General features: G+C 47.5%; 1 protein-coding gene across 3 annotated transcripts in view; it reads right to left on the reverse strand.

Annotated features, from left to right (window-relative positions):
* casz1 (castor zinc finger 1) overlaps window positions 1-18291 on the reverse strand; it is an 87664-nt gene that overhangs the window by 25207 nt on the left and 44166 nt on the right. For 2 of the 3 annotated variants that reach the window (XM_036532540.1, XM_036532538.1), the window contains exons 2-4: window positions 11444-12010; window positions 3742-4660; window positions 1670-1735 (exon numbers count right to left, since the gene is read on the reverse strand). In XM_036532540.1, the coding sequence (XP_036388433.1) occupies window positions 1670-1735; window positions 3742-4660; window positions 11444-12010 (1552 nt within the window). The remainder of the gene's footprint in view (window positions 1-1669; window positions 1736-3741; window positions 4661-11443; window positions 12011-18291) is intronic. The other variant, XM_036532539.1, reaches the window with a different exon arrangement.

The following is an 18291-nucleotide window of genomic DNA, read 5'->3' on the forward strand; positions in this document are numbered from 1 at the left end:
ATACACAATCCTGCCCTTCATCGCCCTTCCCAGCATGCTTTGCCACTGCACTCCTGGCTTCTGTGCACACCAGTCCCCCGTGGGGAGCCAGGCCCACCCCACTGCTCATCACCCAGCTGTATCGCTTCGCCTCTGGACAATTCCCACTTGCCGCGTCAGGGGGCTAATGGGCCGCCGCTATTCAGAGGCAGATTAAATATTAATATTGCAGCGATACAGAGATTGCCGTGCATCTCCCGTTACAATAGAGACGCGCTGATCAAAGTGCTAAGCAATGGTGGGTGCATGAAAGCATTTAAGAGGGAAACCAGCGACTAAACACTACCAGGGAAGCTCTTTAAACATCAAACTGCCGCGCTGCGAGAAGATAAAGAACTTTTTCCCTTTTCGCAGGGGGGGAAGGTGGGTGTATACAAGTTTACAAAGATGGTTTTTAGCACCAGAGTGCACTCATTAGCGTCGAAAGCAGCGATGAACCCCCCCCAACCCCCCCGCCCCCTCAGATGCACCGGGCCGCGTTTGCCCTTTTTATGAGTTCTCTCTGTCTTTTTTTTCCCTCTTCTTCCCTTTCTCCCTTTTTTCTTCCAACACGGAAATTGAAACTGTATCTGGGCTTATCTTCTGCCTTCCCGCGCATCAACTGCCGAGATGTTTAGACAAATTTTATGCATTATGCAGCGCAAATATCAAAACAGTTCTTGGCAGTGCCAGCAGAAGCCTCATTAAAAATTCCTTAATTAAATCTTCTTGCAAAATGTAATCAGTCCAAGGAGGGTTTTTGTGTGTGCACGAGGAAATGTGCATGTCTGTCAGTGCCAGGGCTTTGATTTGTGGCCTTCATGTTACGGCTTGGGAAAGTAATCATTAACGGCACAGCCACTTTGGCTTTTGAAACTGTGTTATTTTTTTTACTCCTTTTTAAAATGAATAAATAAACAAATAAACAAAACCATAATCACCTTCTGACGCGGCTCGGAATGAATAGAGAATGTGATATTGAAGCCTATTGACTGACGTGGAGCCGAGAGAGAGAGAGAGAGAGAGAGAGAGAGAAAGAAAGAGCGCGATGTTGGGATTCCTGACAATGATTTGTATATTTTGTAAGTGGCTGTGTTTTAGATCATTCAGCATCTAGTCTTGCGTGTCAGTGTTGACACTGCGAAGAATAAAAATGCGGATCACTGTTCTTTAATTCATGATTTGAAAAGCGCACTTTTTTTTTAAATCCTCAGCCACACTTAAACACACTGCTCTGTGTAAGTTGTCTGGACCTCACAAGTCTCTCGTGCAGCCAGAGACTTCTACACAGGCACCTCCTGCCAGATGATTCTGTCATCATAATGAGAGGCAAAGCAGCGAAAGCTCCTCAAAAGGATCTCACTGTGCAAAAGGTAAGTGAGCAACATGTACAAGGAGCTTCTTTAGTTTCTGATTGGCCGACGTGCTCTCACTCTCAGAATTACTCTCCTGCCTCCTCTCGCCCACTTTCAATTCATCTTCTCAGGCCCCATAAACTTGGTTGCTTACTAATAATTTATAGACCATGCACGAAACTTCTTTCTCCCGATCTACATCCAACTTTATCACTGCATAAAATATGTCTTCAATTAAAAAGAGGTTATTCTGAACTTTCCCCAAACCCTTTTTGCAAACTGGAGAATTTGCATACCTGGCGATATATTTCTGGTACAGGTTGACATCCTCGCTGACGGGTTTCTCGGGTGGCAGGCCGTTCCTAATGCAGCGCACAAAAGAGAGAGGATTAATGGGAATGGGTCCCGTCGTTAATAAAAACAAACTGACACCATATTTACTTACAAGCAATTTCAAACTTCGGGCTATCAATATACATTTCTGAGGTGTAACAACGTTTTCATGTGGAAATGAATCAAGGGAGTATAAGCGCACTTTGATGCATGGCCTCCCAACAATAAAGAGAAAAACGCGGCATAAATCATTCATGTGCTTTTTCACAGAGTGCACATATGCAAAATTAGGTAAGTAATGTGGACGGTCAAAAGCCCAGGGAAAAGCTGGCGCTGTTTATTTATTTATTTATTTTTTAAGCGAAGGCTGCTCCCCAGAGAACGCTGCCACAGAGAGGTGGGGTCACTCTGCTCTGGGGACGGGCCTGGAGCTGACTGCCAGCATCCGGGCTGAGTCAGAGAGGGGGATACTCCTATCCTGAGCAAGCCGCGATCCCCGTCACATGACCCGGTGTGCGGTAGTCACGCCTGACCCGGGAGGCTGGGGGGGTCGCCCCCTGGAGCTCAACGTGAGCGGCGTGGGGGGGAGAGGGGAAGACCTGGGGTTAATCCTGCTCTTAAGAAGGCCGCTCCGACAGCCGCGCGCCCCACACGCCCTCCCTCAAACAGCAGCGCAGAGCCACCGCCCATGGCCCATGGCCCCCAGACCCGAGCCGGCTGCCCAACCTGGGCCCGAAATGCAACGGACCTTAACCCGTGACAAGGTCAATTACCCCCCAGCGCACAAAGCCGACCGCCGAGCTCTCAGGCACCCGCGCACGTGGGCCCCTGGCTCCCAAAACTCTCCCCCGTCTGCTTCAAAGTGCATCCAGAAGGCAATTTCAGCCCCTGCGACTCTCCGGGAGTTTAGTCATGACTCAAAAGTAATTAAACGGAGAATTGTTACACCTCAGCTAAAAGAGGAAGTCAGTCACTCTGCGACAGCGCGCATTAAATCAGGCTCTGCAGAGAGCAGCGGGTAAACACTTCATGGGCCTCAGCTACTTATCATGTAGAGCATCTACTGGTCCTGAACACTATTTCACACCGCATCCACATCGCTTCTGTGAGATAACAATTATGCCTACATTTAGCCACTGACTCTGATCCACAAGATTTGAGTATTTATGTATGTATGTATATATTTATGTACATATGCATATATTTTTTTTTCTCTCAGTGTGACTTTTTGATTGCCACAAATTACGCTACATTTAACAACTTGAGAATTTAATTTTACATTGATGTCTACCCGTTTACAGTTCACTCCTGATAACTGCGTATGCTTGGGACTGCTGTTACATTCAATTAAACCACAGCATTGCACATAACAGGGGCAAGTCAGCAGAATGGACAGAATCAGCCGCATGCTGTGCTGTACAATGCGGTTATCCGACATGCAACGATGCAGTTACAGGGAGTTGACCGTATTTAGATGTGTTCAATTAAATAACAAATAAACGCTGTACTCAGTTAAATGATAAAAGGCAGGTGTGCATCATGCGTTTATGATTTTATGGCTGGTCACCAAAAAGTAGATCTGTTTAATAGTTTATGCAGTGATCAAGTTAAATCTCCCACTCCCTTGTCGAAGCTCTCCACAATTGACAGGTAGCACATATAAATATCTATCTAACTGTTGATATGCTGAAACAATCATTGGAATGTTCAAGATCCCCCATATGACGCATTAAAGTGAAAAAATGTGAAAAGTAATTTATGTTCCAAATTTAAAAAGTCAATTACATGGACAACAAAAAATATAAAATATTAGACTCTAAGCTCTGCCAATCATGCTGTTGAGATTTATCAAACAATTTTCTTAAAATCTAGTGAAAAACAAACCCACACTCTCATACTGTTTTCAGAACACACGTCTGGTTCATGCTGAATACAGTAACCACTATGCACCATGTCTTTGTAAGTATGACCTCAAAATGAGACCACGCTAGTTCAAGACCCGAGCTTCTGCCCTGTAAAACTAAGAGCATCTTACTTGACTGAAGACACTGTTCCCGTGGTGATGGAGTCGGTCTTAGAGAAGCTGGACTTCATGTAGTCGGAGGCGCCGAAGCCCAGATGTCCGGCCTGGTCCACCGTGATGCCCGGGGGTCCTGTTGCGGCAGCAGCGGCGGCGGCGGCGGCGGCAGCGGTAGCAGCGGAGGCGGTGGTGGTGGGGGCCCCGGGGTTGCCAGGGGTCCCAGGGGTGGCGGACATCATGTTGGGCATGAGGGTCGGGTCGGGCTTCCCGGGCATCAGCTTCTGGATGTTGCGGATGTCGTACTTGGATGGGCGGCCCACCTTGCCCGTCTTGAAGGCGATGGCACCGCCCATGTCGGGGCTGCCTTCACCGGGCTTGAAGAGGTGCAGGAACTTGACGTTCTCCAGGTCGTACTTGGAGGGCCGCTTGTAGGCGCTGCCGTTCTGCTGCCGCAGGCTCTCGCCCATCTTCAGCTTCTGGATGAAGTAGTCGTACTTGGAGGTGCGCGAGGCCAGGTTCTGCATCTGGGAGGGGCTGGGCGGGGGCACGCTCAGGGGTCCCTGCTTGTGGTCGATGGCGGCTGGGTACAGCTGGGCCGCCTCGGCGCCTGGCAGGCAGCTGGCGGCCTGCATCAGGGCGCCCTTGTCGGCGGCCATCTTGGCGCTGAGGTCGTCGGGCTTGGCGCCGTGTGAGGGCCAGGGCAGCGTCTCGCCGGCCTTCAGCTTGCGGATATACTCCTCGTACTTGGAGAAGCGGGCCCGCCGGGTGGCTTCCTCACTGCTGAGGGAGGAGGCGTCTGAGGTAGCAGCTTTCAGCTTCTCGAAGCTTATCTTCTTGGCCAGCTCGTCCCTCACCTGCTGGTCGTCGTACCCGAACATGCCCAGGAACTCGTTCATGGTGCTGGCTGCATAGTCTCGGAGCACGGAGGCCTCCCCTGCGAAAAGAGAGAAGCCGGAGAACATGCCACAGTCAGAACGGGGCCAAATGCTCCTCCTCTCTTCCTCACACAAAGCGCATGATTTCTGCTTTTGCCTCTTTCTTCAGGGTTAAGAAATTAAAGTACTGGATGTGGCAAGATTTTACACATGATAAAACACATTTTTCCGTCCTTCCTTTTTTTTGCCCCGATCCCTTTTCAACGTCAAGCGAATTAACCTCCATTGTCATCTCTACAGAAAATTGCCAGAAGATCAGTGGATTTGCAAGACGTTCAAAGTCCCCCATTCTTACACTCAACTCGCACATTAACAAAAAGAAAAAAAAAAGGTATTTAAAGATGAAAAGAAAAGAAAGAGGAGTTCATCAATGTCATCTGAATCAATTTCACTAAATGTTCTTGTCAATGGCGTCTCAGTAGATTAAACAAAGTTTTCATAAAGGCACCGTTCCTCGCAGCTCACATAGTTAGAGATCTTATTGATATTGAACCATGTCAGCATTCAGTAGTTAGCCAGTCAATTACGAATGCGTTTTAGGGGGATTTCCTCATGAATTGTGAAGAAAAAAAGAAAAGACAAAATTATGATCCAATAAAAGCCCAGCTGTTCCCCCCATACCCCCCCCCCCCCCCCCCCCAACCCCACATAACACCCACCCTCTATTTTTAGAGATGTTTTCAGCCTCGGGCATGGAATGAAACGGGATTTCCAAAATGAGATTTTTTGGACATGTTTCGCCGCATTGTCTCAGCGCCGCTGATGTCTCTCTCTTGGCCCGTGACTGTTTGTGATCACACCAGTTGCTAAGTGCTACTCGAGGTGCTTGCCCTTATTCGACTGGGACAAACAGCACAGAAATACGATTTGCTCTCAGTCGCCCACCGCGTGCATCTGCGTTCCCTCACACGTTGCCCCATGCCGCATTCTCCTCTCAAGAGCATGGGACTGGCATCTCTCCTTTCACTGGGATAAAACTGCAGCAACTGAATTACGAGCATAACATGTCAAAACCCGGGCCTCGCGTTCTTCATCACGCACAACAACTAAATCTATATTTTCTCACCTATACAGAGTCTGTACGCCTGTCCTTGCTTTTTTTTTTTTTTTTGAGGGGGGGGGGGGGGGGGGGGGGGGGGGGGCACTGAAACTTTCAAGTTCCTTATTTCAAGATTCTGTTAAATTCAGCCCCCTTTGCCTCTGGACGAACAGTAATGGACTGAAATGTAGAGCTGTATAATGTGCATTATAAATGGGGTAAATATGTACAGCGTACAGTTCAAATGGAGTAATGGGCTGCTAGCTGAACAGCCCTGATGCCGAGATTGATTCAGGCCCCGGCTGGAGAGTTGCAGTGGTGGTGGCCGTGGTGATTTAGGAGGCGAAAGAAAGATTTAATCTGTGCTGTTTACTCGTCCTGTTGAATGATGGGAACGTCTGAGTCCCGTTCTGAGGATACCCCAAACGAATGCAGCGTGAGGTGGCACTACAGTCTCGGGGAAAGGCTTTGCTGGGGTGTCAGGTAAACTCAGGAGTCTTTTGGCCTTCTTGACTCCCCCCCACCCCTGCCAGCAGCAGCCCCAGACCTTCATTTATTTGATTGCTTTTTTTCACCGCGGGGTGTACTCGAGACGGCCAGAGGTAACGCTAGCTGCAGCCATGGTAATTAATACGAAAATATTTCAGCTTTGGTCTCAGATTTCTGTGTTATTGCTAAATCGGTCTCCCCCCCCTCCACTTTTCACATCTCCTCCTCAGCATGTAAAATAATCCCCAAATTTCCATCCCAGCATCAGGGTTCCTCCTCTCCGCGGCACATCGGTATGAAAGCTGATCCAGCAGATCGAAAGGGCATGAAAAATTTAAAAGAAATGTATCAGGTATTTGAGAGGAAATACCTGCTTGTTTGTCACGGGTCGTTTTTATCAATCTACGGCGGGGAATGCGTTTCTTAATTGTGTGCGTGTGTGTGTGTGTGTGTTTTTTTTTATTTACGATGTACTGGAGTGAGGGCTTAATGTCAGTATTTATGATCCTGTCTGTCATTCTCTGCTCTGTTTCCATATTAAACAATTACTAACGGTCAAATTTGCTGCTTTTTTTTTTTCTTTTTTGCAGGGCTGCTTCTGGTATTAAGTGACAGGATGGAAGTAGGTGCAGCCTGCTGCCACATGTATCTGGTGTTGGTACAAGTTCTAGGATGTCTTTGCACTGTTTGATTTCCCCCCGCTTCGGCATGCTTTATTATTCCTACAGACACTAAGCAGAATATGCTGGTTGCTCTTCCTGTGCCATCTACCACCTGTCAACGCAGGAACACAGGAAAAACACACACAGATCAGACCCACGCTGTATATAAATGAGCACAATAATTAACACATAGTCTGCGGCTTTTAGCAGGCTGGATGCTCATGACTTTTCCACCAGTTTCAGGCGTCTCGACACGCCTTGGCTAGGTTTCCACTCCCTCTCCTCTGAATCATCTTGAGAGGAATGAGCATGGTTTCAGTGGTTAATGGTGCATCACAGTGGCAGCGCTGAAAAGCCGTGCGCATGTCCCGTCTGACAGGTGCAAGTGTCACTTCGGGTCCCCTGGCAGCTGTTCGCGGGACCCCATGGCTACCCCGTGACTCCCCCCCGTGCCCACAGGGGGCTCTGAATGCCGGGGAGGCCGAAAACCGCGGACCCTGACGGTCGAGCGAGCCGGAGTTTCCACTTTTTCCTTTTGCCTTTGGATCAGAGACACTCTCCAGCCGGTAACCGAAGAAACAGTTGTAGGTTTGTTGACTGACAAAATATTTTGAAAGCCCCGCGAGGGCAGACAAAGCGAGGAGCAGCCCCGGCCGGGCTCGGGTTTCGGAGAGAGAGAGAGAGAGAGAGAGAGAGAGAGAGGGCCCTGGTGTCCTGGAGATCTACGTGAACCTGCAGGGTGAAGTGCCACCTCACCTTGCCGCCAGCCCCCCCCCACCGCCCCCAAAGTAAAGTCACTACAGCTGGTTCCAGGCTGGGCAAAGTGCCAGTCACACAGTATTTCATACTGCTCTGCTATCGCACGCATCACAGGGGAAATCCTGTCCCGCTTTAGCTACCTGTGCCTTCATGAACACCAAAATTCAACTTCCCCTGCCTTTGTACTTTAACCCCTGCCTCTGTATATTTATGATTGTTCAGATCGGGCTTGTCATGACAACGATTCTTACGCTCATGATTGTTGTCATATTTTTTTTTTAAATTATGGCTATGATAGGTATGGTTAGCATCAAACTTTCCTGATTATTTTTAAGCTTCTTCGTCTTACAACTGTTTTTGGCAGTATGAAATTATAAACCAACGGCTAAGCTGCTCCACCTAATCCGTGTTTTAACAAAGGCATGTTACCATGTAACGGTATCAATGCCGAGAAGAGTTGACTAGCCTTAAACTTTGAGCGTTACGACGGGGCCGGGCGAGCAGATAACCTTTTAAAACCCCCTGTAAACGCGTTTCCTTCTCTGGTCTTATCACGCGTCCTCTTAATGATTTCATGTGAGTGCAGTTGGGGAACCGTGGCTACGGGGAAGGGTGCGATTTGCCAGGCCACAGTCTGTCTCCCTCTCCCCCTCTCTCTGGTGTCACTGGGGAGTATAAAAAGAAGTGGCCTTAATCTCGCCACTTCACGCTGGCAAATTCCGACGGGCGACACGGGCCTTGTCTATGTTTGAGGCAATTAGGGCACATTTTTCCCCCTGCAATGTGATAACAAATGGGCATTATACCTCCCCATTCTGCTGACCAAACATGGACATTAACGACAGTGTGAACATAGCTTACTGCGCTGTCAGAGAGAGAGAGAGAAAGACGGACAGAGAGAATGGGAGAGAGAGAGAGACAGAGAAGAGAGAAAGAGAGAGATTGGCATTGGAGACGATAAGCAAACGCAGTGATGTCTATACAGGGACCAGTCATGATGGTTGTGGGATGCACAATTCAGATGCTAATTATTCAGTCAAATGTTTTCTTTTAGATCGACTGAGCTTAACGTTTGTTCACTTAAGAGGTGGTCTCAAGCAAAGAAATCTCTCAGACACTGAAATGTATACTTGAATTATGAGCTCACTTTCAGATTTTGAGTCTAGGGTGTCAAAGAAAACAGCTATACAAATACATGCATTCAATAAATAACTAAAAATGTGACTTGATTTTCATTGTGATAATTATAAGCACTGTTGCAGTCTTTTCCTGTCACTTTGACAATGACAATAAATAAATGAACAAATACAAGAAAACATGATTTACATGCGGCTGAAAAAAACACAAATAACCATTCACAGAATGTTTGCTTGGAGTTGAAGTCACGGCCAAATACATTTGTTAAGTCTTTTTGCTTTCACGGAATTTCTGTTTTTTTTATCCAGTCACTTCCATTGTGTAGCCTGCGACCAAATAATGTGAAACATCTAAATTATCTGGGAAAAGTATTCTCAGGCTCAGGCAGATAGGAAATCCGCACTGTGCTTCTACGCGAGGAGTTAAATGTTTTGAAGGTCGCAGTTTCTCTCATTGATCTTGCAATGTTTGTTAATTACATTGTCACTGATGTTGTGAGAGATAATTAAGCCACTATGTTTATATGCATAATTATGTGCGCTCCGCATCAGCCTTTGAAAGACAGCAGCGAGGAGGAAAAAAAAATATTTTAATTGTGAGCTGCACAGAAACACGGCAATATAGATGCCCTAGTTACAATCAACAAAGAAGAAAAAAAAAAAACTCCAAAGACAAGAGTTGTGACTAATGCTGTCTGCACTCTGCAGTCTTCAAACAGTTCGTCTTTGTTGAGAGATGTGAAGCGCGGAGAGCCCAGTGGAAGCAAAGGTGTAGCGTGTTTCACAACACAAACACATATTTACAGATAGGCTGTTTATAGCCATGAAATAAACACAAAATGACTAATTAAAACCACAAAGCTCGAGCGTTTGCCGGAAAAATGCTTGATTTTTCTCAGAAGCCCTGGCCCCACTTCCATGAGAGAGGCCGCAGCGACTGACTCGCGTCTGGTGTGAAGATTACAAAAAACCAAAAACAAAAAAAAAAAAGAGTTCTGCAGCATTCGGTGTAGATAATAAAAAAAAAAAAACAAAAAACAAAAGATGAAAGAGCCAGAAAACATCTTCAGGGCGAGGTGAACAAGCAAAAAACACTACAGATACAAACAAATCCTGTTTTGTACCACCAGCAGATTCCAGCTGCATCTTGTCATTTTTTTTTTGTTGTCTGCGACAGACCCGCCTTATCCCTTCCTGCCATCACGGCCCCGCCGGCAAAGGGCTCCTGGGAGCCCTCCTGTACGCCAGTGAGCGCTCGCAGATAAAGGTCTCGCGGCGGCCGGAGTTTGGCGAGCGGGGGCCGGGAGCTCGCGGAGGTTTTCGTGAGATTTGCTTGCGCTGCCTCGCTCGCTCGCTTGCGACTGCCGCGCTATCAAAACCGAAAAAAGCTACAGTGTGAGAAGTACTGAGCATGAGAAGCTTGTGTGCTCACTTATCTCCTCGAGGATTTGCATACAATGTGGGGGGGGGGAGGGTGGTGGTAGCATAGGCATGGGGGCATTACATTGCATTTCTGCCATTTAGCAGACACTCTTATCCAGAGCGACTTCCATAGGCATACAATTTTTTACATTATCCATTTATCCATTCATATTTCACTGAGGCGGTTTTGGGATAAGTACCTTGCCCAAGGGTACAACAGCAGTGCCCCTGCAAGGAATCGAACCGACAGCCTTTCAGTTACGAGTCCTGCTCCTTACCACTATGCTACTAGCTTAGTTTTTTTTTTACATTTGTGAAATGTTAAAAACAATACAATGAATTGTAGTAAGGGACTCCGGTAAAGGCAAGTGTCTCTGATGTGTGACACTGCTCAACTCAAGGCTGTCTAAGGGTCAACTCTGAGGTCTCTTACGATGGAAAAAAAATGCAGGTCAACAGGATTAGATAGTGTTTCCTCTGCAGGTGCCATAAGCTGCTAATAATAATGAATGATGAATGCTTGAATGTTCCTGACCAGATACACAGAACCCCCTTTCACTGGAAACGCACGCTAACTGGTACCTTATATCACTCCCTTTTATTATAACTGTACCTCACTCTCACAGATTCCAGGGAAGTGAAATAACATCCCTGAAAAAAAAGGGGGGAGAGACGTGAAGCACCACCAAGATGGGCTATAACACAAGCGAGTTTGGGTAGCAGCTAAGTTTAGTGTGCTTGGGGTAAATTAAAGACTCCCAGTGTAATCCTGGCTGTAATATGAGGCCCTACCCCCCGTGCCAGTTCTCCCGGCCTTCAGCTGCTGCTCGAATATGCGAACTGCTTGACCCGTTCCAAATATTCATTTCTTATTTCAGCGAACCCCGCATAGTTTTGTGTTTGTCCCGATTGCTTGTCAGTTGCATCTGCTCGTGGGGCAGTTAGTGTCACGGGCTATTTGTGCTGCAGCTTTAGATTGCGCTTTCCGGTGGGAAGGTTCACTTAAAATTTTGTGGATATGGCAAACACACAAAACACCAGGATGCATCTAACAACACCCTACACCATCGTTCCCTTTCCCTGGCACCTACTGTGTTCTGTTTTTTCTTTTTTTTAAGCAAAGGGAAAATGGAAGGTCACTCACTACCATAACCAAAAAATATGTATTCATACGCCTCCGAGCTGTATATATATGAGGGGTAATTAGGAGGCAGTGACCCTTGTGTTCTCCCTCAGGGCCGTGGGAGTCGGGAACGACAGAAAGGAGAAATTTACCCGGAGAGGCGAAGGGGGCTTGGCGACTGGGGGCCTCGCCGGAAGACGTGTAGTTGTCCTCCTTGTGAGGGGCATCCTCCGAGTCCCTGTCGTCGCGGTAACTGCTGGCCCGGGACCCCGGCAGGGTCTCGGGCTCGTCGGCGTTGTCCTCGTCCTCGCTGCAGCCCTTGGGCTGGACCATGTAGACGCCCTCGGGCGGGCCCTCCTCGGCGCCGCTGACCCGCCGCTCCCGCCGCTCGCCGCAGTCCAGCGACGGCTCGTCCGAGTACTCCCCGTTCACCCACTTCTCGATGGCCTCGCGCCTCCTCTGGTCCTCCTCGAAGCTGGGCCCCAGGTTCAGGCCCTCGGGGAAGTCGGCGTCGGGCCGCTCGGCCTCCTCATAGTGCGCGCTCCCCTTCTCGCTGTTGTCCGGTAGGCTCGTGTCCCCCTCGGCATGCTGGGAACTGCCATCGTACACCACTTGCCGGCTCAGCTTGGCACAGATAGCGTTTAGCTTTAGGCCACCTTTCCTTTTCGCGGCCATCTTGGATTTTCCTGAGGTCTTTTCAGTGCATAAAGTCCTTTCAGCTTTCGGAGGGACATGGCCATGCAACAAAAAAGAGAGAAACAGAGAGCGAAAATTAGACTGGATTGAAACTGAAGACTGCAAAATGCTGTGTACGTGTGGTGGTACTTTTCTTTCCTGCATTCTCAGAGATTCAGCGATAACCTTGCACATCCTACTTATCTGTCCAAGTCTTGGCATCTACAGACTTATTTTTAGACAGCTTGGCCCTAAAGAAACTTAAGAGTCATCAGGTGTGGGTGAAGCTACCCTCCATCAACGCCACTGGGCGCTGAACTACGGCTGTCTCATTCCCACACATGACTGGAACACGGCATTGCACAAGAGGAAAAGAGAAGCCAGCGCTGAGTCGCGTCTACGCATCTTGTCACAGTTCTCTATTTATACTCCAAAGCACCGCTATCCGAACGACAACAATCAGAAGACAAGAAGAACAAAAGAGGCGCATTTGTTGTTAGTCACACCTTTCAGAAGCAGCTTAGTCAGACTTTCATTGTCAGTCAGTGCAACGTTCCTTCACTGAGAACCAAGCGCAAGAAAAAAAAAAACAAACCCACAGCCAGATCAGAATCAGACCCCCTACGGAGCTCCAAGCAGGCAGCTGCACCCAGATATGATCCTTTGCATGACAGCGGAATAAAAACACACTGAAATTTTATATTCTCTTTACCTAGAGAGGCTGAGGTCCTGCCAAGGGAGTGGGCTGCTTAGTTTTAAACTCTGACAACCAGAAACGCAACTTATGTCGGCGTCGGGCTCTCCGCGGCGGCCCGCGGCTCCTCCGCAGCTCTCTGGAGCAGCATCGTACCCTTTACCCTCGGCCCGCACCCCCCGCCGCGTCTCGAAACAGCGTCACCTTCCTGCTCTCCGGGAGTCAGGCTCACTCTCTCTCGCTCTCTCTTTCTCCTCCGCTCTCTGCCTCTCTTTCACTTTCTGGCTCTTTCTCCCCCCACTCTCTCTACCTGCGACTCAAAGAACACTGATAAAATGGAACTGTAATTTTTTTTTTTTACACTGCTCCACCCGCCACCTCCCCCCACCTCTCTCTTCCTCGACGTCTAATTTCAGTGACAAAACGCTATTTTATTTATATCTTTGCTCTTGCAGCCCAACCACACAGGACCTCCTGCTGAGCCACACTCTTGTGCGCACACACACACACGCACACACACACACACATACACACGCACGCACGCGTGCACACACTCACACACGGAGGGCATAACACCCACAAATATTCAAGTAGGATTTCAAACTTTATTTCTCCTCGCTCATATTTAATCAAAGGTGGTCATAATAATACTGTCACATGACCGCCCTCAAGAAGCATTAAGAGCAAACCTGCAGTTTAAGTCTAAGAAGTCGGCGAAGACAAATTTCCTGTTCCCCCTCGGCGGACAGAAACAAGCTGTAAAGGCGAGTGTGTTGAAAGACATCATTACTGCGCTGCGCTCGGGGCCGGCAGGAGCAGAGTAGTCGGCACCTCTGACTTAACCTTCGGATGAGCAGCGCCGCCACGGTGCCAGAGGAACAGAGCCAGGGGATCAGATTTTTTGGCAGGGGCGAATCTGCGGATCAGGCGGAAGGCCCTCAGCGCACCGCGCTCTACATGCTTTCACATGCAGGGATTTCTACCAAAAAGGCTGCGGTGATGTCACCTCCCCTGCCCCGGATTCTGTGCGTGGGGTTCCGGACGGAATCTACGCTAACATGACGCACCTACGTGAGGGGGGTCGTTCACCTTGGCCTTTTGAAAACACCCCCCCCACCCCCATGTTCACTCACGTTGAGAAAGAAAAGTCACAGATGTTTTAAAAATGTCACGCGCCATGGATCTGTTGAGCGCCGAGTTGGACTCTCATTTATGGGAAAAAAAAGCCCGAAAAAATTTCGCCGACAGCGTATTTGAAATGACGTTTACTCTTCACCAAAGAGGCCCAATGTGCTTTAAAGGAGGACTCCTTGATTCATTGGTGTACGAGCGCATAAGTTCATTCAGCGCGCTGGTTATGTTTAGGTCTACTCCTGCTACAGCTGCCACTGTTGTCCCCCTTATCGAGAGCTGCCTTTTTAGGAAAGAAGCGGAGGGCTCCTCTTCCACTCTTGCCTTTCAGTTTCAATCATCTTTTGATTAAAAGAGCCACCAAAGTTAACCTTGAATAAGATTTTCCAGGCTGAAATCAAGTCTGTTCTAAGTCCAGATCTTTATCTTGTTGTAAATAACTTATACTGTGCCAAGCCTCGGAGGATAAGGAGACATATACATCATATTAATCCCTCGGAATTTCTTTCTGGGGTCTAACTATGTCCGCCAGGGATATTGCTTTGTTCCTGTCCATGAATTTGTAGATACACCTTCTACACAAATTTTCTATTGATTACTGAGTACCTTACATTATAAATAAGGAGAAACTAAATGCTTGCTTCTTAATGTAACATTTTACATTGCCGTGGTATTTTCCCAAAATAACTTTTCCTTGTGTAAAGAGCTTTTGAACAACATCCATATCACTGATATTATCATTCTGATTGACTAATTGCCATATTAAAGATGTTGTGGACTTCATTTGCCTGTAATACCAATAAAACTTACACAAACCTGAATACAAATTATATATTTCACCCAATTTCTTTCCATGATACAAGGGATCTATATTCTGAAGACTCAATTATCTGACACAACAAGCAACTGCATCCCTCTCCATATTTAATTTTTGAGCCACATGTAGAAAATACAAAACAGAATCAGAAAAAGAGCTAAAAATGAAAATAATAATAATCTTTTCTTCCCCCCCTCTACACAGCGGCAGCGTATTGTTCAGTTAGATGTTTCCCTTTACAAACCGGCCAAGGAATTATTATTCTTGGGACAGAGTTTATTTGAACCTCCAGATTGGCTTTTTTACCTGTCAGTTCACAATGCCCCCCGTGCCGGCGGCACATGCTCTCTCTGTTACTGTATTTACAGGGAAGGCTTCCGCTTTGAAACAATGACTTCAGGAATTATGTACGCTCGGGAGGCGGTCATATATAAACATCACTAACTGTACATTTTTGCGTTAGACAATTGTAGGCCGGGGTGAAAGGGTCACCTTCTAAAAGGACAGCAATTTGAAAAAAAAAATCAGCTGGAAAAACTATTAGGAAGTGGAAGACATAAATTTTAAAGTATTTTTTCAGAACACCTCCGAAGGAAGATTGAGGTCGCTTGGGCGTAACAGTAAAGGTCATTTTTCTGTTTACTGTGCTCCGTATTTCATGCTTTAACTACTGATTTCCTTTGCATCGCAATCTCGCTTTCCTTGTAGGAAATGACCCCTGAGAAGCCATTTCTTTCCATTACCAACTATTTATGTGCATTTTTGCAAACACGCACGTGCAACAGTGAAAACGCCCCACTGTTCCTCCTGTGGACAGAAGAATTTTTCAAAAATACCGGACTTTAAATAACAAAACAAAACAAAAAGAAAAACACAAATTCAGAACATGAATTCAGCCAATGTTTAAAAAAACCTAAAAGGCAAGCGCTGCTAAATAAGCAGAACCGAGCTTAATAAAACATTCATAAAAACGTCCCATTCGGACTGCTCCTCTGATTTATGGAATCAACACAGGAAAATATGACGGAGAGTGTTTACTGCACCCCTTGGTAAGGTGGAACGGTGCTGTTCAGAAGAGGGACGCGGTGTACATCCCCCCCCGGCAGCGGGCCGATCCCGGGCAGCACCTCTCTCGGTGGTGGTGAAACGACAGCCCGCAGAGGAATTCCCCCCCGGTCCCAAAATCCAGATGATTACTTTAGTGGAGAGCTGGAGGGCTCTGCCACTCTGTGCAGATTAATATACAAGGGCTGCCTATGGAGCTGCCTTTGCCAGGGTGTACAATGGGGATCGCTATGGTTACCCTCTGATGTTTACCTCCAGTCGTTTGTGTGCACGATGGCGTACAATACGGTAAAATCAATGGGGACGCAGATGAAAGAACATAACCTCCCCATCCGCCCCCCCAATCCACCCTCCCCCTCATTAGGGGACCCTCCCCACACCCCCCCCCCCCTCCCCAAAAAGACAAGGGAGCAGTCTTTCACATTAATGAAAATGAGACTTAAAAAACAAGTGTGTCACATTAATTCTACATTTCCATGTTTTTTCATAAAGTACAGTATGGCTGCTGACACTCCTTGCAGCTCGGTGAGCTTCTCCCAGAGGTAGTTTAGGATATGTGCCAACCCTACAAACAAGATTCTTTCAAAGGCTTACACCTCTGATCAAAACCACATTAATCCTGAAAGCAGTGGGAGGGTTAAAAAAAGGAGGCTTTGGAGAGCGGCATTATTAAATAAAACTTCTTTTGCCTTAAAGTGGTGCTGTTTATTGTAACGATGACAAGATTTTACAGGAAACTGCACAGACGCCGGGAGAGAGCTGTAAAGGGCTGCCTGTATAAGGTAAAAACCTTAAGAAAAAGTGAAGAAACTATTCTAAACACATAACAGAGGGAGAATGGCACTCTTTTTTTTCTATGTTTGCAAGATTTAAAACAAGTCTATTTTAAGGACATTGTTTCCTCAGCCTTCTGATTCCCAGAACTGAATGACAGCAGCACAGTTCATGTTTTAAGCGGCTAAAACGCCACCCTGAACTGTCTCCCGTTGGCTACTGAAACCGTCCACCCCTCGGGGTTTAATGCGCAACTTCTGTTCGCGAGCCAGAACGATGTTATGCCCAATCAAGTGGTGTTTCATATCCTAATAACGCCGTTGGAGGCGCGTTATTTGTGTGGACGTGTGCTGACTCTAATCACGCCGTGCCAGCGAGGGGGGAAGTGGGTGTTAATGACTGTTTGGATTGGCGTGGCCCTGTCTCCTCCCCTCCCCTCACGCACAGACGGCCAGACGGGGCCGGGTGTCTGCAGTCACATTCGGAGGTGTGACCGACGGATCCGTCACCTGGCTGGCATCGCAAAAGGGATCCGCTATCTGTCTGGCTGGTTTGGGAGGAGTAACACCCCCCCCACACACGCGCGTGCGCGCACACACACACACCCATCACCACCACCACCACCACATAGACAAGAGACTCACACTGGCTCTTCAGATGTAACTGTACTACTGTGTGTTTACAGCTAGAGGAAGAGGAGGGTGAGGAAGAGAAGCTAGGAGTGGGAGACGGTGTGTTACGGAAGTATTCTTCCTCCTGGTGTGGCCCTTAGCCTAACTAAAGCTGAAGACCAACCCAGACTCCTCTACGGCTAGTACAGAATCTGTAACCAAAGACTCAGGGAAAAGTCATGCAGGGTTTCAAAACGTCTTGACAGACACAAGGCCAAAAAAAAAAAAAAATTAATATCTTGAGTTAATTAATATGAAACAGGCCTGGGAAAAGTCTGGACAGCTCTGGATTTTTTATTATTTAATGTGTCTCCCGTCAAGATTTTCCTCTTTTTTTTTCTTTTTTCACCCCTGCGCCTTCAAAAAAAGGGCCCGGTTTTAAGATTATAAACCTCTGGCAGATTAATTGACAAGGCCGGGGCTCCCGGCGTGTGCCTGAGTGAACCCTTTGTGTTTTGGCTTCCCAAGGTGGTGCGGGTCCAAAGGCCCCATGTGTGCGCGCACACACGAACACACAGACACACACACACCCCCAAAACCTCCCGCACACACCCCACACCCCCCCCACCCTCTCTGTTTTTATTTTTCTAATTTACAGCTCGCAGGAAGAGGACGTTTCCCTCGCCCCTCCGCGGGGCCGAGAGGAGGCTCAGAGAAGCCGAGCGGAAAGAAACTGATGGACAAATACGGCGTGCAACCCAGACCCCTGCATCTGGCCTCTCTTTCTTTTTCATTACACAAGAATAACAATAAGCAGGTCCGCGACCCTGTCGTGAGACTTGCAGTATTTTTTCAACAGTCTGTGCCGATGCAAAAATTTCCATTTTCCGCATGCATATTTAATTGAGCTTTGTCCCAGTGGTGCGGAAATGATTTGTTTTTTGCTCTCTGTTCACTTGACTCCTCTTCGGAGTCGGTAACCCTGATTAAGACGTTCGCGTTAATTTCCCAGCGCACACCTTTTTTTTTGTGCATTAATGGTTCTGATCGTCTAATTAAAACTTCTCAGCTTCGCTGCTGATCACCGCTCGTTGTGCGTCTGACCTGAAGTTTTAATTGCCGCGTCAGAAGCGATAATAATAATTTCTGGGTTCCGATGATTAAAAACAATGCCATTGCCAACTACAGTTTAAAAAAGACGAGACGTAGGAAAAGTTTGTTTTGAGGGTGTAG

The sequence above is a fragment of the Megalops cyprinoides genome, chromosome 7 (assembly GCF_013368585.1).
Source record: "Megalops cyprinoides isolate fMegCyp1 chromosome 7, fMegCyp1.pri, whole genome shotgun sequence".
NCBI lineage: Eukaryota > Metazoa > Chordata > Actinopteri > Elopiformes > Megalopidae > Megalops > Megalops cyprinoides.